General features: G+C 40.0%; 2 protein-coding genes across 3 annotated transcripts; both read right to left on the minus strand.

Annotated features, from left to right (window-relative positions):
- Positions 1 to 586: 586 nt before the first annotated feature.
- Positions 587 to 3,174, minus strand: foxd5 (forkhead box D5). Its single transcript, XM_039803691.1, has one exon. The coding sequence runs from the start codon at positions 1,897 to 1,899 to the stop codon at positions 862 to 864; it is 1,038 nt and encodes a 345-aa protein (XP_039659625.1). The 5' UTR covers positions 1,900 to 3,174; the 3' UTR covers positions 587 to 861.
- Positions 3,175 to 3,632: 458 nt separating this feature from the next.
- Positions 3,633 to 19,182, minus strand: cbwd (COBW domain containing). 2 transcript variants are annotated; one of them, XM_039804213.1, is made up of 17 exons: positions 19,133 to 19,182; positions 18,847 to 19,015; positions 18,187 to 18,336; positions 17,923 to 18,009; positions 17,165 to 17,261; positions 16,839 to 16,930; positions 14,243 to 14,302; positions 13,716 to 13,753; positions 12,407 to 12,453; positions 11,550 to 11,636; positions 11,294 to 11,338; positions 10,656 to 10,712; positions 7,371 to 7,422; positions 5,430 to 5,498; positions 5,275 to 5,340; positions 5,004 to 5,130; positions 3,633 to 4,272 (listed from the first exon to the last, which is right to left on the minus strand). In XM_039804213.1, the coding sequence occupies exons 3-17, from the start codon at positions 18,299 to 18,301 to the stop codon at positions 4,199 to 4,201; spliced, it is 1,113 nt and encodes a 370-aa protein (XP_039660147.1). In that variant the 5' UTR covers positions 18,302 to 18,336; positions 18,847 to 19,015; positions 19,133 to 19,182; the 3' UTR covers positions 3,633 to 4,198. The 2 variants fall into 2 exon arrangements, with proteins under 2 accessions (XP_039660147.1, XP_039660148.1); XM_039804214.1 differs by having other exon boundaries at positions 18,187 to 18,333; positions 18,847 to 19,138.
- Between the last annotated feature and the right edge of the window lie 4,902 nt (positions 19,183 to 24,084).

A 24,084-nucleotide genomic window follows, 5' to 3' on the forward strand; every position in this document is an offset into this window, starting at 1 on the left:
GTGTTAAAATCAAGAAGGATATATGCAGACGTTTATTTAAAAAATGAAAAAAGAAAAAACGATTACAGTCTCTTTATTTTAGTTTAGCGACTCATTGTTAACGGGGACTGGCATCATCCTTATTAATCTGCTGGTTAAAAACTGTGTTTTTATTTAGTTTATATTTTCAACGTTTTATCTCAATTGTTATATCTCTATGACAGCCAAATGATTGTAAAGAGGTGTTTAACCGTTAAGGATGGGTCGACCTTTTTAATAGTCTTTACATTGCCTATGATTAAAAAAAAAACGACCGTGCTAGTGAATATATTTGACTGGGAGGATGTAGGCCTATATAAATCGAGAGGGTTGAATGGGTAAATGATGGAAATTTTGTGAACTGAGAGAGACTTAAACTTTCTTAACTGTCTACCTTTTTAAAACAAAACTCTTTTTAAACTTTTTGCAGCCTGACAAACTGATGCATAATCTCAACAAAATCCTAATAGGCTATGTTTCTGACTATATGATATGGAAAATAGGGTGTTTTTTTTCGAATTTCATAGACTGCTGTATTTCTTCTTTTAAAATTCCACTGCGCCCTGAACTAAATAAACCAAATAAAGAGCTTTAAACATCACAGATATTTTTCAGACATTTATTATTTGACACGTTAATTAATAACAAAAACACAACGATGGTTTTCACTGCAGCAAGTCTCGCAAATATATTACCACTCATCTTATTTACACTGATTTCTTTTGAGACATATAACTTTGACGGTCAACGTACATAAATATCATGCAATTAAAACATTTCTTTAAGAAATGAGCTACACCGACGTGTCTTCACATATCATCAAACATACAGACACTAAAGGCTTCAGCAGTGATGGTAAGAGAGTCTGAGGTGCTCGTTTCTTAAAGGAGCCGTGCTCAGCATGGCAGGAGGGCAGAACACCGGAGTCCTGGGATCGTGCAGGAGCGTCGGAACCATGAGGTGACCGTACCCAAGAGCGCTGCGAGGGCTCTGCTGTGGATTCGGGTTCTGTGGACAGTTGGGAGAGGGCTTGCTCATGATGCTGTCAATGCTGAAAGAGCACTTTGCCTGCGGGCCAGGCGGTTCTGGTGCGCAAACCTGCGCTCTGAAGTCTTTAGGCCCACTGCACTTCCTGTGACTGTTCAAAGTTTGTGGTAGTAGGTGATAGGAAGAGGGAGGCATCATGATGCCCTCCTGTAGAGGCATGTACCGGATAGGAGCAGCGGGCGGGGGGCTTACCTGGCCTTGTAAGCAATATGGTTGCCCGTACGGCCGGTAGCAGTTCAAGTTGGAATAAAACATAAGTCCGTCTTTCCCGAATTCGGGCTGGTTTCTCTTGAAGCGCTTCCTTCGCCGAAGGAAGCTGCCGTTGTCGAACATGTCCTCTGAGGCAGGGTCCAGAGACCAGTAGTTACCTTTGCCCGGGTTCCCAGGCTCCCTCGGGATCTTGATGAAACAGTCGTTGAGAGACAGGTTGTGCCTGATGGAGTTCTGCCAAGCGGGGAACTTGTCTCTGTAGTAGGGAAACTTGTTGCTGATGAAGTCACAGATGCCACTCAGCGTCAGCTTCTTCACCGGGCTCTGCAGGATGGCCATAGTGATGAGGGCAATGTAGGAGTAGGGAGGCTTTACCGAGCTGTTCTGAGCTTTCCTGGACGGCGGTGCGTCTGCGCAGAAACTGTTCTCGCTTTCCCCCGAGGAGTCTGGCTCTGAAGAGTCAAACTCAGCACCAGATTCTGCTGAGGAGCCGGGGTCCGTGGAGCACTCATTTCGATATAAACGCCCGTGGTTAGGCTCATCCTCGCCCACTATGTCAATCTCATCCTCTTCTAGGGGCAAAGCAGCGTGCTGCGAAGCCTCAAATTCACTGGAGAGAGTCATGGTCACACGCAGAATGTTAAAAAAACAAAAACGAGTAAAATCTCAACCGTGCCAAAGAGGCATTAATGGTTCGGTGTGCGTACAAACCAATAGACCCCTATTAACGCGTAAAAGCGCATCTACCGTCCGGTATACTGTCTGTTTGTTGTGGTAAGGAGGGCTAAGGCTTTATATGCTGGGAGACTGCTGCCCTGCAGGCCAGTCCCATTAACCCTCTGGACCTATCAGAGTAGCCACTCACCGCGGGGAGCAACACACAGCTGGGGGGGTTTGGGGAGTCCTGAGGTGCGCACGCCTATTCATGCAAAGAAAGCTCAATTTATAGATGGCAACCTGTTGTATTTTGGCCAATAAGGATATTTCAATAGCCAAACGGCTCGAGAGGGTGCAACACAAAATAACATAAAATAAAATAAAGAAAAAACTGAAAGCTTACCCTCACAGCTCACATATCTTTGTATTGAGACATTCCTTGATGAATATTGGCCCTACACATTAACAAAATCACTACGGTGTTATTTTGGCTCATCACTTGTTGCAGTCATGCAGCACACACAGTAAACACTTGGTTGGTGTGCACCTTATGGTATGTGAGCCTGGTGTACGCAGTGTTCTGTGTCTGACATGTACACATGCTACCAAAATAGATTTATATGAGGTTAAAGTTAACTCTTGGTATTTTAATCATCTGATATGACAAATCGTACAGCAGCACAGTCGGAGGTGGGATGTTGTTGGGAATTTTAACACCCCGCCTAGTGAGTGCTAAGAAACCAAGTGTTTCCCCCTCGGAACCCCCGCGGGTTCGTTTAGTTTGCCACCTCTGGATGCCTGCGGGTGGTGTGACCATGAAAATGGCCGTGGTAGGGCTTCCCGCAGCCAGCAAAGAAAAGAGGCAATAGTCGCCTTAACGAGGCCATCAGCATCAGAATCGAGTAGGAAACGACGCAGCTGAACGATGCGCTCTGGGCTACAGGGTTCAGCTCGGCTTTACGGCCGGGATGAATAAGCAGAGCCATCCTCAAAGCAAACCGGTCCACCAGCGGATATGTGCTAAAACCTTGCTGCTAAACTATTTCCATTGCAAATGACTAAGTTGGGAAAACTCCACCTATTTCCTCACCTTACTGGGCCTACTGTGTGTGTGAGAGAGATGGCTCTCACATGATTGCACCATTAAAAGCCAAAGTAACAGAAAACTGAATGACTGTCAAGCAGTATAAGCACTAACGTAATTAAAGCTGCAATTCAACATTTTGTCTTAAATGCAACACTAAGGTAAACTGTCAGTATTTTTGAAACAAGGCAAAATGGATGATAACAGATTAATTTAAAGAAAACCTACAGTATATATCTCCATCGGAACAAGATGAATAGTTTTCAATTTAGGATTACACATATTTACAGCTAATCACACTTTTTTTTTTTTTTTTTAGAAAATTAGTTATAAAACATTACCTACAATATTTGAGTCATCTCATGTGAAACACACTTTATCATAACCATGGCCTGCTGACTGGTTTCATAGCAATAAAAGCTTAGATGTTAATGCTCTTGGAGGCATTTTTCACACTTTGTCGAGTTTCATGGTGAACTTACCACTTCAACACAAAGGCACTTTGTGTCTGTTGTTATGTTAATAGTCTGCCGTTGTCAGCTAGAACTAGCCATTTTTACCAAATGCTAAAAACATTATTTATTTATTTTTTAGGTATATCAGAGCAGTCTTAGAATATGTTCAGAAATAAACTTTATTTTGAATAATTTAAAAATACAGGATGTGAAAAGCCAGAAACATAAGCAAGCCTAGTTGTTTACAAAGTCCACAGTCTTGTACCACACTACAGTATGTGCTTCACTTCACAAGTTCCAATACTACTTGGGCTCCTAACCTTTAAAATGGCAGATTCTAAAAGGCCATCTATATATAAAACAAAAAAAACAATATATTGATTACATTTCTGGACTTTTGTTGCTTCTTTGTGTGTGCACACATTTTAGAGGTCATGTTCAGTGTAAGTTTCCAGGGTGACACACAGCATTTAGCTCAGGCACTACAGCCACGTAAACACTCTTTGATATACAGTAGCTTTTAAAGCAAGTAGTGGCAGATTATCACAATTTAAAACTACTGTTTTGATTACTACAGTAACCTTGACCATCCTCTGACGTACCTCGTGTTCTTGTATGAAAGGAGTGTTCGTCTGAAACACAGTCCCAGATTTATGGATGGCCAAAGCCACGCCTTTTGCTCCAGAATCATCCGTTTTCAAAGCAAAAAGGAGAGAAGAGTTTGTAGCTACTTTCTCTCTGCTCGTTCCAAAACCGTAGAGATGAAATGTTCCTGCAGAATGTTCTTGTCCAGGTTCCTACCTACAAGACAGAGTAGAGAGAAACAGGAGCATTGACGCAGCACAGCCACACACACAGACGTAGATATTGTATGTGTTGTGTACATTTTATGGGTGTATGATTTCCTAACACTTTTCTAAATATTCCCAAGGAATTTCCCAGGAAAGAAAAATGTAATTTGGTACTATTTACAGATTAAAAGTTATGATACTGTTATGTTAGAGTTTAGTTAGTTGTGTCGAGTTTAGTTGATTTCCAGAGAATCTCCCTCGAAATAAAAGTTTAATTGAAACACAAGAAAATATTCATTTGTTATTCATTTTTTTCATATAACATTTTTGCAGGTTCAGCTGACCTGCTGTGCACTGAGTAAAAGACTCAAATGAACAGTGTGTCTATTTTACAAGTAATGTGTACCAAATTGCATATTTTCCCGGAAAATTCCAGAGACATTCCTAGGAAATTGTGGACCCATTCAAAAAAAAAAAAGTGTTGGCCACAACTATGACGCAGGTTTACCACATATAATTTATATAATCTATGCTAGAATTACAAAACTACTTATAACTGTGAATTTGTCAATAAACGTTTTTGTACTACGTCTCCGTTAAGTGAACATTAACACAAAGACTACGTTGTAAAAAAGAGCCATTTTGATCCATTTTATGCAATTCAATGGATTTGCTGCCTTCACAGTGGTGTGTAAGAATCGTGTAAAGATACACATGTGAAAGATGTGTGTGTGTCTTCACCTATAAAGACCAGTCGGTTGATCCGTGGGTTCTCCTCCCAAAGCTGTGGAGTCTCATTCAGGTCATACAGCTCGTGGACCCCCTGCAGCATCACTTGGTGGGCTTTACCTGCAAATGATACTATGCCCTAAAAACACACAAACCAGTGTCAAGTCACGGGTGACACATTAACCGACACTGAATGAAGCGTTTGGAACTGATTAATGCAGATAATATAGTGGCAGTTATGGATCACTGCGGCCACTGCGGTGACTATTGTTCTTTACTGTACCTTTGACCGAATGACAGTCATGGGTTGCCCTTCTTTGTTTTTGAACATCTTTTCCCATAGGAGATCCTGAAACAGTGGGAAATGGGTGTTTACAAAGGACTGTATTGTGTTAGAGCTAATTAGTAATGGCAACGGGTATACGAACTGGAGTGTACCTGGATGAAGACATTCAAGGCATCCTCAGAGAGATCTCCAGCCACTTCAAACGTCACAGTTAAAATACTCTGAGGATGACATTAAATATAATATGGATAATAGTGTTATCCATATATACAACAAATTAGACATTTTGTGGTTTTGAAAAAAATATTTGTCTGAAATTGTGGTTCAGAAGTTTCAACATTTTTCACTCACTAACAGAGTTAAATCACACTTTGCACAAAGGAAATGCATAAAAGGGCTTTTATGCAACAGTGAAAGAAGTGATCTGATATTTTACTTAAGTAAAAAATAGCACAGCCATCAACAAAATTTACTTTAAGTATCAAAAGTAAAAGTACCCATTAAGCAAAATGGCCCAATTCAAAGTATATATATTTATCATCTATATATCTATATCTATATAAAGATATTTTTTTTTTCCTCTGATCCATTAACGTGTAAGCAGTATTTTAATGTTGTGAAGGTGGAGCTAATTTCAAGAACTTTGGGTAGTTTATAATAATGATCATATGTTTTAGTACATTATTTTAATCCTCTGAAATGTAGTAGAAGTATATAGTAGCATAAAATGTAAAAAGTCAAAGTACAAGTACCTCAAATTGTACTTAAGTACAGTGCTTGGATAAGTATAGCTTTAATGTTTTGAGATTTATATTTTCCCAGGTGTTATGGACTTACAGTTCACCAATGTGAACATTTAATACATTTTAAAATATATTTTCAGTTCACTGAAACCTGCAGAGTCATTATGAACGTTAAACAAAAGAATGTTTTTACGCCCCGCCTGATGACTTTGTCAAGGACCGTGTCAAAAACCACAACTCCACTTGGCACCTCTATCTGCCTAAATCCCCCTTTTCTCTCTCTCTCTCGCACACGCACGTACGCACACGCACACGCGCACACACACACACACACACACACACACACACACACACACACACACACACACACACACACACACACACACACACACACCTCCATACTTCCTTACAGCATTGAAAGGGCACTTTGTAGATATTTGGGGGTTTTGTGTTAGAGTGTTAAGGTTACACACTTCCTTGTCATTTGGTATAACAACAGAAAAACAGCATTCTCATTTACATGAAAAGAGCAACACGGGGAAGAGGGGTGGGGGGGGGGAGAAAGGGGGATGGTCTGAGGGACGGTTGAGCTTCATGCGGGAAAGGGAACTTGGAGAAAACAGACAACAATGGCGTTATTTACCCACACAAACAACCCTCATCTCTCCTCATCCTGTGATAAAGGTCCACGGGTACAAAGCACAAGATGAGGCCTAATTGCTGTGAGGAATCATTTGGTCTAAAGCCTGATGAAAACATCAAGACAAATGGTATGAGACTAATAAATATTTTCTTCCTCTTCATTGAAAAGAACTGGACTTAACTGATGTTTGGATATCGGTGATACACCGTTTCTTTTCTTATAAAATGATAGGTTTCCCATTCATATTTGACATTTAACAGCTAATTAAACAATGACACATGGTCTGTATACTACATTTTATGACATCTGGATTCAGTTCAAACAACTGTAAAACTGTAACACGTAGCCAAGACTCTAGCCAGTCTAGCCAACACAGTGTGCCCAGTCTACTGAATGTCTATGATGCTGATGTGTATGACCGAGAATGGGTCGATTTACAGTGTGACAAGAAAACATCAAAAGCCTCAAGTCGATCCCAACACAAAAACCAGAGCAGGGAGGGAGTTTTCACGACAGTGTCACAGCCTGGGGGGAATGCAAGCCTCAGGAGCATGCATCCCCTTTATCTTATAGGAAATGATGTGTTGGAATAAATTAGCAAACAAAACAAGGAAAACTATAAGAGATGCATGGAGAAGAAGAAGAAGTATCGGCAGTTGATGAATAAAAGAATGATTGAGGCAGAGTTCAGAGCATACAAACAATACCTTGTCAAGATGTGGTCTTGTATCTTTCACAAGTTGGAGCTTCTCTGCTAGACTTTTTAGAGGAGAGACATGATTAAACATCATAATCATAACATATTTTTTCAGTTTCATCCAACATGATAGTGTGTGTGTCATAATGGACTGACCAGAGCTAAAACTTGGGATCTTAAATCATTTTTTATAATTTTTGAAGCTGCATTTACACCTGTGTCAATAAAAAGGTTGCCATGCATCATTATTTTTAAAAAAATGTAAATACTGCCTGGTGACATTTTAATTTTAAAATGTTGATGTTATGTGAGTTACTGTTTTGGATTGGTCCAAGTTATTTGTATGGTTTTAGAGCACTCTTGGGTTGTTTAAAGTGGCTATTTGTAACTTTCAGTTTGTGTTGCTTCTAGCAGCCGCTTTGGACAAACACGGTAGTGTTTTACCACACCTGTTGTCGTAAAGATCTTTTCTTTACGGTGCTGTATTACCGAGTTAGCGTTACCGGGAGGTCATATAGTTGCGATGAATGTTTTGCTCCGAAAATCATTAATTTACAATAAGAACATTTCATGAAACCCAAGGATGCGGGGGCTACTTACATACAACCACATCGCGCATTGTAAAGTTATTTTATGAATTGAATAGACATATTACATACCTGAGGGCCAATTCGGGGTGGGATTTGAATCATTTACAATCCCGTAATTGTCTCCATCTTTTGAAAAAGGTTACTTCGGTCACTTTCCCTTTTAGCTTTTAGTTGTTCGTTCGTTTAATTTCCTTTTTTTTTTCTGTGATGGCCCTGCCCCAGTATCAGCCATTACTACAACAGATACCTTCTCAAATAAAATTAAAATACAATTAGGCCTATATAAAGTAATCTCCTGCTACATTTTACCTGGCTGGATACGGAGGCTTTTTTCCGGTGTTACACCGAAATATGTGACCCATCGGAATGTGTTACTGCAAAGTCTGCCTGCCGTAAATCATTTTGTAACTTGGTGGACCCGGGCAAAGGCATTAATAAAAACTATGTAAAAACAGTGTTCTTTTCACTGTAAGTCTCGTTTGCTGTTACAGGTCATTTATGATCATCAGATGGAAAATTACACAGTTTCAGAAACATAAATATGGCTGTGGTTCCATCATTTCTGCTATATAACTTAATGCCAATATTTTCCGACAGTCTTCTAATCTTTGCCCTTTTTCCTGTAATTTGCTGGATAATTTTACTTCTTCAGGACTCAATGAAACAAAGAGGAAACTTTTTATTTTGACAACGTTAGACATGAAGGTTGTATGCAACCAGTGATGAGGGCTCGCAACTAGATATTTCTTTATTTTTAGGGCTCACAAGCTAAAAGTAAGGAACCACTGTTTTAAGCTGCCATTTGAGTTGTTTCTGGGATAAATATATATTTTCGTATAATTGAACTGCAACTCATTTTTAGTGCTGTCTATCATGAAAAACTGATTTTAATGTCACAGAAGCTTTCCTGGATAAATAAAGGTTACATTAAACGACAATCTGAAGGGGCGACCTCTACCTCACCCAGTAGAGTGTGCGCCTCATGTAGGCTGAGTCCTTTACAGAGGCAAGGGTTCGAATCCGACCTGCGGCTCTTTGTTGCGTGTCATCCCCTCTCTCTCTCCTGTCTATCCACTGTCATATCTAATAAAGGGAAAAGCCCCAAATATAATCTTAAAAAAATTACCATCTGAAGTCAAGAGATTTTCTCTCTCTCTCTCTCTCTTTCTCTTCTCTATGTTCTTTCTTTTCTTTGCTGGTCTACACAGTCTTTGTGTTCGGTATCTCAGTATAATACGCTGCATGCTGTATCAGTGCTTAATGACACAACTCTGAAGAGACTTGTAAAAACTTTAGGAATGGCAATTAAATCCTACAAAACACCGACCACCACCCCCAAACAAACTATACAGCCCTTGTTGTCCTCATCAGACCTCCTCGACCTCCCCCTTCTCCCTGACCTCACAAGGAGGCTAAATGTTGTGTCCAGCAGCTTGAGCCATGCGTGCTGTTAGTACCACACAGGTGGAGCGGCGGGGGGCCGCTTCAAACAGCCAGCGTGGGATCGAGGGGAGGAGGGGCATGGACTCTCAAAGGCAGGGGGAAAGGAGCTATCTGTGGGGACAAGGGGGACTCCTCGGGAGCCAGTGGACACACACAGCTCTAATCCTCTGCAGCTGGTCTCAGAGACACTGACCAAGGGCATGTAAGAGAGCTTTAACACTGCGGCCCGTTTCATTCACATGAAAGGATGAACACTGACCCTATTCATGAGAATGACATTCTACAGGGGATACAATATGATGACCACCCTGCGGTGTAACAGGGGGACGCTCAATAAAAGAGTTTGTTAATTAGAGAGAAACATGATGAGCAACAGTATCAAAGACTGCTGGGTACACAGTTCAGACAGACTAGCAACAAAGGCCATCACAAAAAAAAAAAAAAAGTCCCCTTTTTTTAAAAAATTTTTAAAAAAAAAAAAAAAGTTTTTTACCCCTAATATCAGCGGGTACATTGGTATCAGCGTATACAGAATGTCAACCGATAAGTAACAAGACATTGCTGCGTATGCCAAAGATATGTTCGAGGTGTTGCCATTAAATATTTTGTCCACTAGAGAGCAAGTTTATTTTTCAGCGGTGAAATGTCCTGCTCAGTTAATATTTTTCACATTTCTTCTAGTCACAAATTTCAAATGTTAAATACAGTATGTCATTAAATATTTAAAAATAAATAAAAAAAAGACTATTAGGTGTTACAATCTATGTAAAACATTTGAAATTCCCAAATATCGATATGTGTATCCGCCTCAAACAAACTGTAAGGGACCTCTGAAGTTTTTTTCTTTAGCCCGTTTGCTTCCTCTTTTTCTGCAGAGTGGCCTATACTGTCTTTGACTACTTTTGACTATACTGCTTTCTTAAAGAAATATGTTGTAATTTGTGATATGTAATTCAGAAACAGTGTCACCATTACATCATTTGTCTGGCAGAGAGCATGGGCACGTTTTCTGTAAAATGTCTCACTCAGTACTTATCTTGGTCACAACTAAATTTCAGGGATCCTCAAAAATGTTTAAGTGCAAAATATCAGCTGATAGATCTTTTATTTTTTTTAAAGACTCAAATATCAATATTGGTATTAGGCTTAAGAATGCAGTATTTGTTTTTTAAATGTAAGTTTCTTGGATGTTACATACATAATTCCTTTCTGAATAAGACATTTTGTCTACATGAAACTTAAATGGGACAAAAGCAACTCACTTTGCTCCATCCTTACTGTCAAAGGAATGCAGATCCAGCACTTCAGAGAGATCCACCCTGTGGGAGAAGATCGCTGATTATAAGTTGGCTAAAACTAACAAGGGTAAGGGTAACCGAGTGAACTGGCTCAAGCTAAAAGTTGTGGCAATGTTTTTCCGATTAACCCCTCACTGCACGGTGTCTTTCATCTGTTCACCCTGGACTGAACTCTGTGGGGGGGCAAAGCAGATCCAAAACACACCCAAACCTTTGATTCACACTGCTTGTGTTAGCCAGATGCTACCTGGGTCCGATAACGCGCAACATGCCAACACAGAGGGCGCATATACACACATATTTGCACGCACGCACATAAGCAACCATGTCGGCTTAAAGACCCAGGGTCAAAGAGCAAAGACTTGTGGGTAACTGGACACCATTGAGGGTTTGGTGTTTATTCAGGGTGCAGCAGTTTGTGTATGTGTGTTGTGGGTTTCTCTTGAGCGATGTCACGCCTGAACGACCTCATCTTTGATATAAAGATCTGAGCAGGAGCAGCACGTGGAGTTCATCAGCACACCAAACAAAGCAGGGAACCTGGTACAAAGCTACATACACAACAACAAAAAAGATCTCTTTTTGTTCGGAAAAAAGCTTACCTTGACCTCTGGCTTTCTAGAATCTTGACAAGACCATTTACAGACCTGAAGTGAGAGGAAAAAAGTTGAATACATTGGACCTTGTTCCTTCTACCCTATCCCCCTAAAACGTTTTTTTTGACCGGTTAAAGGAGACCAATGTACTGTTGTCCCAAAGTTACACATAAGCAGCTCAAAAATAAGATAACATAGATAAAAAAAAGCTGAATACTACTAGTTAAAGGGAGATGATGAGCAGTAAAAGTGTGAAGCTGACCTGACCGCCTCTCGTATTTGAGCGAGTTCCTCCTCATTCACCAGGTCTGTCTTGTTGATTATGGTCAGGTCAGCGACAGCAATCTGCCTAAAAAGACATTAAATACAACATTTTGTTTATATGTCAGGTGACACAATTTGCACAAAACCAACAACAGGGACAGGAATTTTTACACAGAATCACTTTTGTTCGTTTTTTGGTCTAAAAACATTGAACCAGGACGTCATCGCCTGGTTCATACTTGTAACGAGGTGTAGTGTAGTTTATGGGTTTTCATGGGTGGCAGTGAGCGGTACGTGCCAATCTCAAATGGGAGCTGGGCAGTTTAGTTTAGAGGTGAAAACACAAACAAAGACCAAGAATGCAAAGGGTCATGCAACTGGTCTTTTATTCATCAGTGTATTTGTTCAACAACAACACCACACAGCTGCTGGAAGAGACAAACAGAGAGGCGCCCAGGGAGGGAGACAGATAGGTGGGTGGCAAGAGTACGGTCAACAGCATGTTATGAGACAAAGTGTGGTGGGTATTCAGAGCGGTCTGTTTAGCCTTAAAGGAATATTTCAGTATTTTGGGAAAAGCGCTTCTTGCCGATGCTCATGTCTGTACAGCACATAAAAAGCTACCAGCAGCCGGTTATATTAGCTTAGCACAAAGACTGGAAACGGGGGGAAAACAGCTAGCCTGGCTTTGTCCAAAGGTAACAAAACCCACCTAACAGCACCTCTAAAGACCAATAATTAACATGCTATATCTTGTTTGTTTAATCCATAAAAATGTTAGTTTTTTTAATGTAAGAAAATACGAATAGGTGCATTTCCCAAACATTTTCTTTTTTAAACCATCAGCAAACGTACCTGGCTGCTTCATTGACGAGTCCATCTGCTTTTTCCTCTGTAAGTTGCTGCATAAAGAAAATATAACTTACACAAGCAACCAAAAAATGAAAGTTGACCCTATAGATTTCCAACTTAAAACAAATTCTTGAAAAAAATAGAAATATCTGCGACACTGCCACAGCCAAAAACAAAATGTGACAGATAAATTGGTAAAAGAAAGGCCTGTCTATCATCTAAGTGACTTTCTCAACACATGAATCCACAAGAGATCGCTTTTCATTTTCTGCTTGCGTCTTGTGCTTGCACCTGGGATGCAGGCAGTGCTTTCCAAAACAGTTTAATATGTAATAACAGACAGAGTAGGAGGTGTTATCTGGATCATGACCCCTGAGTGTCAATCTGACATTCATCTGTCACTGTGTGCATCACCCCCGCTTCATTTCTGAAGGAATGAATGACAAAAATGTATTAAAGAGACAAAGGCCTTTCAGAGGGTGTGAGGCCAATACAAGGGCCTAAGTCAACTTGAAACCCCTCAGACAGATGGATATTTTATGGGACAGATGAGGGGAAATGCAGGTGAGTGAATGTGACAGTCCTATTACAATGGGCACATCTTTGAAATCAATTACTCTTTCGCTCTCAGTTATCCTCTCCTTCCTTCTGTCATTATTTCCTTCATCTTGCTTCTCTCCAATGAGAAGACAGAGCAGCACCTATAGGCCATGAAATGTGTCACCTCACTGAGTATGACACCTTCAAATTAGAGCCCATTAACTAGGTGTCACTTGTCCTGTTCCTTTTATATACCACAGGGAGGGCAGGATGTGTGTGTGTGTGTGTGTGTGTGTGTGTGTGTGTGTGTGTGTGTGTGTGTGTGTGTGTGTGTGTGTGTGTGTGTGTGTGTGTGTGTGTGCTACTATGCACTAAGGGTTTACGAACAATCTCACAAGTTTAACAGCTTATTTTGGATTTAAAGTCACAATAAGCACAATGCATTTAACTTGATGCGCAGGTGCAAATACTGCTGATGTTTTAATGTTTGGCAACAAGATCATTAGGGCTGCAACTTATTATTTGAAATACTAAATGCGTTTTTGATTAATGGATTAATCAAGGAGCTTATAAAAAGTCAAAGAATTGCAAAAAATGCCTATCACAATGTACCACAGTCTAAAGCAACAACTTAAAGTGCTTGTTATGTCTGGATAACAGTCCAAAACTTAAATATATTTAATTTACGGACATATTAGAAGCTTTAAAAAAAATAATTAATAATTAATTTTCAAAAAATAAGAAGCTTCTTAAATATCTTCTTAGTACATACCTGCAGTCCATACTTGGCGTCAATGACCGTGACGATGCCTAAGATGGACAAAGTAAAAAAAAAAAAGGTGATCAGTGAATCAAATGTAGTGCTACAACTCATTTATGAACAATTTATTTTACTGAATTGCCTTTTGGTAAATAGTTTTGTCCGTTTGTCTAAACTACTTTCTCTCTGAGTTACTTGATGTCCACTTTTGGTCTGCTAGCCTGTCACAACAGAGCGGACAGCTGAGAATTTAGTGTGAGGAGCGAGACACCGTTCATGCAAGCACACACAAAGATTTTATTGTAACATTTTTATAAAAAAGCACCATCCCTGCTGGTTTAGATAAAGAATTGGCCCAATGCTGTCTGACTAATAACATTTTGAGTAGTAGACATTTTTCCTCTTAAGTAAAACCAGTCAGACTCAGACCAGTGATGTCTGAGAAGTTATGTTTGACGCGCTACACAAGCACATTAAGCCCAAAGAGTATTCCTACCACCAATTCAATTGCAAGATGGAAAAAGACACAAATATCTTACCATCCAAATAAATATCACTGCCGAGCTCTGCATCGACCCAGAACATGGAGGCCACAGCTCCTGCCAGAGGATATGAACAAGTATGTTAGATTGTAAATGAAAGTCATACACACATACAAATACAAAGTTTTCAACATGTCAGATAGGAAATGTTGAAGTAAACAGATGCTATTTTTTTTGTTTTTGTCTTTTTTTTCCCCTTTAAATGTGCTTATATTTTTCCATAAGGCTTTCAACATAACAGAGAAATCCAAGCATAAAAATGCAGTCCCCTGGCATGTTACATAGGTATTACTGTGGTTAAATATACACTGTTAGACATTAGAGATGATCGATACAATTTACAAGTTTGATGATGTAAAATGTTTTACAGCTGTTGGAAATCTACAAGTAACATGTTTTTATTTATTGAAATAGCTAACTATGTTATATTGCTAATAACAATTGTATATCAATTAATTAAGGAGTGCAACCAATTATTATTTTCATTATTTATTAATTAATTAAAAAGTCTTCAATTTATAATTTTTCATTTTGTCAATGTCAAATGCATCATGCATGCCCAACACAAGTTCCAAAGTGCAAGGTGACATCTTCAAATTACTTAAAACCCATGGATGTTCAATTTACAATAATATAAAACAGAGAAAAGCAGCAAATTTGCACATTTGAGAAGCTGAAATCAGCATATTTTTGGCACTTAATAAGTGACAGAGGATTAATGTCGCTAATTTAATCATTTCCGCATAAAATAAATTAACTTTATTCAATGACATCCACATCTTAAGTTTCTGTTTAAAAGTCCGCATTGCGTTATTTATAGAATCCCTGCGTGCATTATTTTCTATCTGAGCTCTGTGGAGCAGATAAAACCAATATCAGAAGCTTTCAATTGTTTATCTCCTGCTGGTACATTTGGCTTGTTTCTATTTTCCTGTGAACGTGGTTATTATAAGACCCTATGTTACCATGAAAGCCACAGCTTGTTCACATAATGCACTTTTGTCAAACTGCCAAGCGAGAATAAGAAAGCATTGTAAATATTTGATGGACGCGTAATGAAAACACTGTTTTTGAGTGGCATGTTTCACATAACTCATCCAACCTCTTCCTGAATGGAAGAGGAGAATCCCCCCGGGAGCCTTTACGATTGACAGCACTGCCAGGGCCAATGACAGACCTGTCCTAGTCGATAACAAGGCTGTCTCAGCCAATGACATGGCAGAGGAGTTAGGACAGACCCGGTCTGAGCGTGCTCTGTTGCTCCTGTCTGTGAAGCCATGTGGCGTGTGTCTGCACATGCCGCTACCTCCTGACACCTGTCACTTAGCGACACACCCCGATTGTCACAGCACTCCCCTGTAATGGTCTAACATTGGTTTTCTGATTTAAAGCTGAGAGCTGAACGGACAGCTAGGTTTTTATTTTGGATGCCCTGATGAAAATAGGCTTTTTGGACGCTCCTGTCACCGCAACACTAGTCTGGTCCTCAGAATTAGAAAATGTTTCACTTCTGCTGCAGGCTTAGAAGGAAATCTGCGGGGGTTTAACCATAATGAAGATACATAAAGAGAAAAAGGCATTGCTTGATCCATTGGTCATCCATAAATATTATGCCAGGAATGTCTTTCTGAGATACATAAAAAGACAAACTAGTCTATAAGCAGAGACATGAATGTACTCATATACAGTAGAGTGCATAAGTTAACTCATACACATCTTTTCATACAAATCATGTAAACTAATTCAATTCAATTTACATTATTCCCCACTCCGTATCAACACTGGTATCCAGTGAGTCCTGGGTACATTCATTAAAAACAAAACACAGAATATACTAATTTCCATGTGTCAGACTTGAACACCTGTGGACTAGTTTGTTCCCTTGTAGACCTGTCTGATTCCAAATAGTGTCACAATAATACTGAAGGCTGCTCTTGAATGTAGCATTTTTGGCTGCATGATTTTCAGTGAGATACTGTATAGATCCCACCTCTCAGAAGTCTTTATTGCTGATCTTGTGTGATCATGAGGGGCAGTGGTGGGGCCATGATGATGCCTTCAAAGAGGCCTGTAAGGTATGGGTTGGCAATGTGATTCAAGGACTTCAGTAGTTACTTTATTTCTGTCCACTATGCTGTCAATACCAGCCATTTGCAGAAGTTGGTCAGTCTCTATGTGGAATATGGCCTGTCATGAGAAGTTCAGCTCTGTTAATCAGTTGTTGAATCTGGTGTGACGCTGTTTTATGACTCTGCAGTGGTATTGGTATCTTATAGAAGAAACATAATCATTGCATTTCTTTGCATAAAATAGATGTTGCTGTTTGCCATCTGACTGTCATCTGTCTGTCTGTGTGTCTGTGTGTCTGTGTGTCTGTGTGTGTGTGTGTGTGTGTGTGTGTGTGTGTTGGAAGAACCAGGTCCTCTCTCTGCCTTCAGCCCACACACAACACACCTCCTACTGAAACAGCTGGTCATCTGGAAACATCAGGCATATAACTGTCTACACGCTCCCCAGGCCAGAGGTGGAAAAAACAGCGGCCTACTTAACAATCAATTACAGGTTAATATGATAACAGTAAAACGTGTGGTACCTGGATCAGCTAGTCCAGTGGTTTCTAGCAGGATGTAGTCAAACTTTCCTTTCTTCTCCATCAAGTTCTCGATGGCTTTAAGACCATTGTCCCTGATAAATTAAGGAACATCCACTAATTATTAAAAATGGCATATGCTGAACGCAAAATGTCAACACAGGACACCAACATACGTTGTGTCTACAGGTACATAGTGCAATGTTACATCGTACGTTTATATATACTGATAAAGACAAAGCAACAAGTTGAACGTTTAATTTCTGTTTTAATTAACACTCCAAAAACTAACTAACTAACTAACTAACTAACTAACTAACTTTACGTACTTGACAGAGCAGCAGAGGCAGCCATTTCTCAGCTCCAGCCACTCCTCATACAGCTCTCCTGCCTGGCTCACTGCTAGGGACTTCTCAAGGGCGCTGCCTGCAGGGGGAGGATGAAGAAGGAAGAGAAATCAGAATAAGATTAGCTGATAAAGACTCTGCAATTTCTACCAAAAATACTGTATTGCTGTATATTTGCAATATGAATAAAGATGTCAACATAATAAATATATATATATATATATATATATATATATATATATATATATATATATAATAAATATATATATAATAAATCATCATCATAATAAATATATATATTTATATATATATATATATATATATATATATATTATATAAGAGGTTTTTGGACCACTTCAACAAAATCTAACACAAAAAAGAACACTGGCCAAACCAGCTTATGCATAATTCAACATTAATGTAAACAGTAAAAAAAAAGGATGTACATTTCAAATAATCACTAAGTCCAATGCAAATATGACATCTCCTGTAGCAGAGTTTGTAGAAAAACTCTGGATGCATAGTAAACAACACATATCTATGAGCTTCTTTCAGTTTTAGGCAAAGTTGCTACTATGCTGCTCTCTTGTGGAAAGCTGAGGAAACAACACAACAATCAGCCTGGTATCAAGGTTATAACGCATAGCTTGGAGCATCTTTGTTTGGCCCGAAAAAAAAAACAGTTGAAACAACTAGGCCTACTAATTTTGATTTCTCTGAAGGACATTGTATTAGTTTACCCTCTCCAAATTCATTGAGTATGACAGCAATCCGCTTTTTGTGTTGTTCTGTTAAGATATAGTTCAGCAGTGTAGTCTTTCCAGCACCTATAAAGAAACAAACACATGATGAGGAAGTATAAAGCAAATTGATCATTAGGTGAACAATACCATGGTCCTGGACCAGAGCAGCTTTTGGGTCTGATGAGGATGGACCGACAAGTGTCTAGACTATAATCTCCTTCATAAGCTCATTAAAGCTGTGAGTAATACATAGTCTCTCACCGAGGTAGCCTGTGATGATGGTGACAGGTATCTGCTCTGCAGGAGGACCAGGCAGGGTGTCGATGGGCACCAACTCTGGGCAGTCATCTTCCTCCTCCATCACCATGCCATCCATACTGGAAATGTCAACAGGGCCACAAGCTGGATCTGCTACATCAGTACAGAAACACATTTAAGGCATCAATGTATGAGTGGAATTACACAAAAATTATAGTATAACAAATGTATTATCCAGGGTCCAAAATTAGCACCATCTACCTGCCAAGTGCTGGTAGAATAGGCAAGTGGCTGGTAGATTTGCTTCACTCACCAGCCAAAAAATGGCAATCTATTGAGTGTCTGGTAAAATTTGAACATTCCATTTGGCTGGTGCCCATATCATAGCTTGCTGTGATATTTAGTCGGACTAAAATTAGGAATAATTTGTCAGTCCTCAACATGTTTGTAAATATCCAGCAAATAAACAAAAATAACCCAGAACATGTAAATGAATAGCATCACCTCTCTCGCCACAGTAACAGTTGGTGAAAGTGTGTAACGTTATTCACAGAATGAGCACAGCCAACATAGAGTTCATCCAAATAACGTGACCTGATCAAAGCACCACGTCAGCAAAATAAACAGCCTTTCCTTTATTTACAATGGCCATAAACAACTTACCTAACTGATGCTCTTGAAGATGCAGATATTCAAAGTTTTCACCCAAAATGTTCTCCTCTACTCTGCTGTTGCTTTTGACAGCGTGCGACACTGTATAGACTCCGTTCAAATCCTGACACGGCAACAATGGTTCCGCTGTCGTTCCCAGTAGCTAGTCGGGACGCAAAGTCTGCGTGACCGGAAAAATATTATAAATAATATTAGAATTAACCATGGATGTATAATAGGAGTTAACGGACGAAGGAATGATAAAACAGCATTAGCTTGACAATAAACACACACACACATATCTTGTTTCTCTTCCCCGCAACTGCAGTTTCTCAGAGCAGACGAGGCGACTGATCCCGGTATGACTATATGATATGATAAGTATCAACCACCAGAGGGCGACATAAACCAGTGAATGACAGAGATGGTCAGAAGAGGAATGTGGGCTACTAAGACTTTACATCAACAAAAAAATATAATAATTCTGCAGCGCTTTTAAGATTCTGGATATTATAGTCATATTATTATGTTACAGTTTTTATAGCACAAAAAGTTCATTTGGACCAACAATAATAAAGCAAAGACGCACACAAAACACAATAATTATACTAAAATATGGCAGTATCCAGGATGAAACAATAAAAATCTAGGAGGCCATCAGGAAGATGGCCCCAAATTATGACCTGCTAAGTGAATATCTCAGGCAGCAGAAACCCGGTGATGAGGAGGCAGGGGGAGAAGAGGAACCATCATGGAAGGACAAGCCCCTACATGGTATGTACCGCCGACAGTGGCTGATATCGAGAAATCATACCAGTGGCTGGAAAAGGCTGGTCTGAAAGATAGCACAAAGGCCCTGATCATGGCAGCACAAGAACAAGCTCTGAGCACAAGATCAATAGAGGCCAGGATCTACCATACCAGACAGGACCCCAGGTGCAGGCTGTATGTGCTCCTGAGACATTCCAGCACATAACTGCAGGGTGTCAAATGCAGGCAGGTACGGCATACCTGGAACGCCATAACCAAGTGCCTGGTATAGTGTACAGGAACATCTGTGCCAAGTATGGGCTGGAAGTCCCAAGGTCAAAGTGGAAGGCACCTCCAAACATGGCAGAGAATGACAGCTAAGAACCTGTGGGACTTCCAGATCCAGACTACCGGACATCATGGTGGTCGACAAACAGCAGAACAAGGCAGTTGTGATAGATGATGTAGCAATCCCAAGCGACAGCAACATCAAGAAGATGGAACATTAACCACACAAAAGCCCCAAAACAATTATCGGACATGTTTAATGCAGTTATGGAATCCCACGATCTTACAGATATATGGAGAATGCACAATCCTACTAGCAATGATTACACCTTTTTTTCCACACATCACCGCACCCACTCCTGCATTGATAATTTTTTGTGCTCCAGTGTACTTAAGGCAATGTTTCACACAATAGCAATGGAACCAGCAATCCTGTCTGACCACAATGCACTGATAACCATATTCCGTTGTGATATGTTAGGAGAAAAATCTAGAAGGTGGCAATTTAATAATTCCCTTTTCCAAAACACAGCTTTTAAAACAGAATTTGGAGCCAAACTAGCTCTTTTAGTCACAAATAAATGACTTGCTAAAAAGGAGAGCTGAATTCATAATGCACAGAGTGAGGCAAAATTACTATTTTAACGGCTATAAACCAAGCAAATTGCTTGCTCTGAAATTAAAACAAAGCGAGTCCAGAGCTACTATCAACAGCATCCGCACGGACCGAGGTATCTCAGCGAATCCTAAGGAGATCACTGCCACTTTCCAATGCTTTGATTCAAAGCTGTATGCATCCTCCTGCAATCCAGATCCGACGCAGTGCCAAAAGTTCCTAAAAGAGCTAAACCTGCCTCTTCTTGACCCAGAGGAGGCAGAAGAACTGGGTCAACCTGTTACGTTAGAGGAACTCAAATCAGCGTTAAAAACAGCTAAAAAGGGAAAACACCGGGGTTGGATGGAAGTCCATCAGAACTCTTACTACAGTTCTTTGACAAACTAAGACTTATCATTTTACAAACTTTAACCTCAGCCATAGAGAGGGGCACCTTTCATCAACAAACCAACACTGCACTAATTTCGGTCATACACAAAAAGGGCAAAGATCCTACAGTGTTCAAATTACAGGCCCATCAGCCTCATTGGGACTGAGATTAAGTTTTATTCCAAAGTCTTGGCACTACGCCTAGAACGCTACATCGAGAAGCTAGTCCACCCTGACCAGAGCCGGCCCGATGCATAAGCAAACTAAGCGGCTGCTTAGGGCCCCGTGGCTACCAGAGGGCCCTCAAGAGCGCTTGAAATGTCTCACAATTGAGCTTATAACAGAGCCGGTAAAGTGTTGCTGCTAATTGGTCCCACATTAGTCTTTACATGCGTATTTGTACATTATGAGTGCTTAAACTAATATTTACAATACACAAGTTGGTTTAGTGCGAAGTGCAGTGGCAAAACATTACAATGTAGAGAGTCCCCAAACCAAATCCTGCTTAGGGCCCCAAAAAGTCTTGGGCCGGCCCTGACCCTGACCAATCAGGGTTTATACCTAAGCGTCACGCTGCAGACAATATACGCAGATTACTTCTTCTATTACATGTAATAGAAGAAGCCATAAACCTCCCAACAACGACAGCAGTTTTATCAGTGGACGCAGAAAAGCCTTTTGACCGCCTAGAATGGAACAACCTGTGGCAAGTAATGGAGGGGCTTGGTTTGGGAGCCAAATTCATTGACATGGTATGTACTTTGTATGCGAATCCCACGACCATAGTCTCAACCAATGGATTGCATTCTCAGCCATTCCACATCGCGCGGGGCTCGAGACAGGGATGCCCGCTATCCCCCATGCTGTTTGCGATCTCTCTTGAACCGTTAGCCCAGGCCATAAGGCAAAATAAAAAATGTAATGTCCAGATGAAATCCAATAATAACTCAATATCGTTATTTGCAGATGATATTTTACTGTACATATCTGACTTTGAGGATTCTGTTCCAAAAATCCTTAAGATCTTTAACGAATTTGGCTCAATCTCCGGCTATAAAATCAACCTTTACTCCCAATAGTAAAGAAACGGGAGTGAGAGCTGAGCCTGGAGGGGAACGTAATTAATTGGGAGACAGTTTGGGACAACATTTCCCATTGCTCCAAGAACCCAAATGACCAGCCGATCCACTTCAACATATGTCATAGGACATATTGGACTCCTCAGAAGAGATACGTCTCTAAAGCCATTCCGACTCCCTATTGCACGTTCTGTCAACCTGAACAAACTGGAACTTCCTGCATATGGTCTGGGAGTGTGAACAGGTGCATGAGTTCTGGAATAAAACAACATCAATAATATCTGATGTGATAGGATGTCGAATTTCTACTGACCCGATTGTTTTGTTACTTAATGACGACTCTAAATTATATCTGCTTGGGAGACAAAAGAAAGTTTGGTTAGCTAGCTCAACCGCGACCAAGAAAATAATAGCTCAGTGTTGGCAAAAAAATTATCTTAAAAAAAATTACCAAGGGCTTAGGAGCTAGTGAAGATGTGGAAAGTGAAGGCAACAGTGGTTCCAGTAGTAATCAGACTCAGGGCTATAACCCCCAAACTGGGAGAGTGGCTCCAGCAAATTCCAGGATCCACATCTGAGATCTCGTCCAGAGTGCAGTCCTAGGAACAGCTAAGATACTGCCAGCTTCAGGCTCCCAGGCCTCTGGTAGAGGATCGGATCCAAGCTTGAAGGAGGAGGACCACCCAAGATAGGGCAAGTGGGGATTTTATACATATATATATATATATATATATATATACATATTAAAATGGGTAAGTTAAAGATTATTCACAGGTTTATTACAACCTTGTTTCAACTTCCTCTCCTGAAACTTTCCAAGCATAGGCCTACCTGTGGTGGAGGCTCTCTGCTTATTCTCAACAAGTTGAACAAGACCTCAGAGCTTTAATATCTTTACTTCACAATTTGTTATTTTGCATACAAAGAAAATTAATTTTCAACTTTTGAACTGGTTCATTTTTAACTTGCATTACAACTGATTGTACAGTGTCAACCGTGTCCGCATTATTGTAATTAATCACAAGACCTTCAACATACTAAAATGCTTCAAGTTATCTAAGAAGGGATGATGAACTTTCTTCCGGTCACAAATTGATGCTACCTCTTTTCTTTAATGTGAGTAAACTATGGCTTATAATTATATAAGTATTTCCTGTATTACCAGCTTAATACCACAACATGTGAATACATTTCACCTGCCCGAAATCCGGTCTGACTTCACCATTAAACCTGTGTTTCAAACTCCAGGTTGGAGCCCAGGCTTTTAGTTAAAAATATGTAAGATGGGATAACCCTGATGACATCACTAGGGTTGTTTTCTTACACTTTAGAAAACTCCCCACAAGCCCATGTGTAAGGATGACATGCACATCTGTAAAACAAGAAATACACAATAAAACAGGAAGCTCCCAATGATGACTAAACTGACCTTGATGTGTAAAATTGGTGGTTCCCCTTTGAAGTCCCCCTCCACTCAAAAATATGTTTTGCTCATTCTTATTTCACGTGGATGTTTGAGCTTCACTGTGCAGAATGATGCATGTGCAGAGTTTGACACTGGCAGGCTGCTTTCACATTCGTCTGCTATAGGTTTCTCAGTAATCACCTTATAAGTTTAAGACGTGTACTGTAAAAGCATATTTTGTGACACCACACCTAGTAAGCCAATCATGGTCCAATATGCAACTCACACAAGTGTTAGCCTATGTGAAACCTCCAGAGCACATTCACTGAGATTGGATTTTTGAGTGAAGTAGGACACATCTGTTTCGGTAGGCTAGTTTTTTCTAACAGCATCACTGACAGATTAGAGGTATGTCTTTTTTTAAGTGAACATTAGCATATTCTTCAATTTGGGATTTTCAATGAGGGAGTAGATGTAGGCCTAATTTTAAGACTTTTTAACGAGGCAGTTGAACTTATTGTTTAATTGTTTTTGCTTGCAGGGTTTATGTCTTAAAACTTGATTTTTCTTTGGTTCACATTTTACTATGAGTATTTCATTTGTACTCATCAGAAGCTGGATTTGGTTTCTCTCTCACTTGAACTTACTCACAGAGAGAGAGAGAGAGAGAGAGAGAGAGAGGATAACTGAGACTGCTTGTTAAGTAAACCCATAAGCTTATCTCGGCAGCGAGGGAGAGCGCG

Source organism: Perca fluviatilis, chromosome 6, assembly GCF_010015445.1.
Source record: "Perca fluviatilis chromosome 6, GENO_Pfluv_1.0, whole genome shotgun sequence".
Classification (NCBI taxonomy): domain Eukaryota; kingdom Metazoa; phylum Chordata; class Actinopteri; order Perciformes; family Percidae; genus Perca; species Perca fluviatilis.

What these genes read in the sequence shown, in the direction of transcription:
- foxd5 (XM_039803691.1), bottom strand. Translation starts at nt 1,899, where the DNA reads ATGACTCTCTCCAGTGAATTTGAGGCTTCGCAGCACGCTGCTTTGCCC.
- cbwd (XM_039804213.1), bottom strand. Translation starts at nt 18,301, where the DNA reads ATGGATGGCATGGTGATGGAGGAGGAAGATGACTGCCCAGAGTTGGTG. An exon ending in CAGTGATATTTATTTGGATG is followed by an intron (nt 13,754 to 14,242) that starts GTAAGATATTTG and finishes TGTCCATCTTAG; the next exon opens with GCATCGTCACGGTCATTGAC. An exon ending in CAACCGACTGGTCTTTATAG is followed by an intron (nt 4,273 to 5,003) that starts GTGAAGACACAC and finishes TCTGTCTTGTAG; the next exon opens with GTAGGAACCTGGACAAGAAC.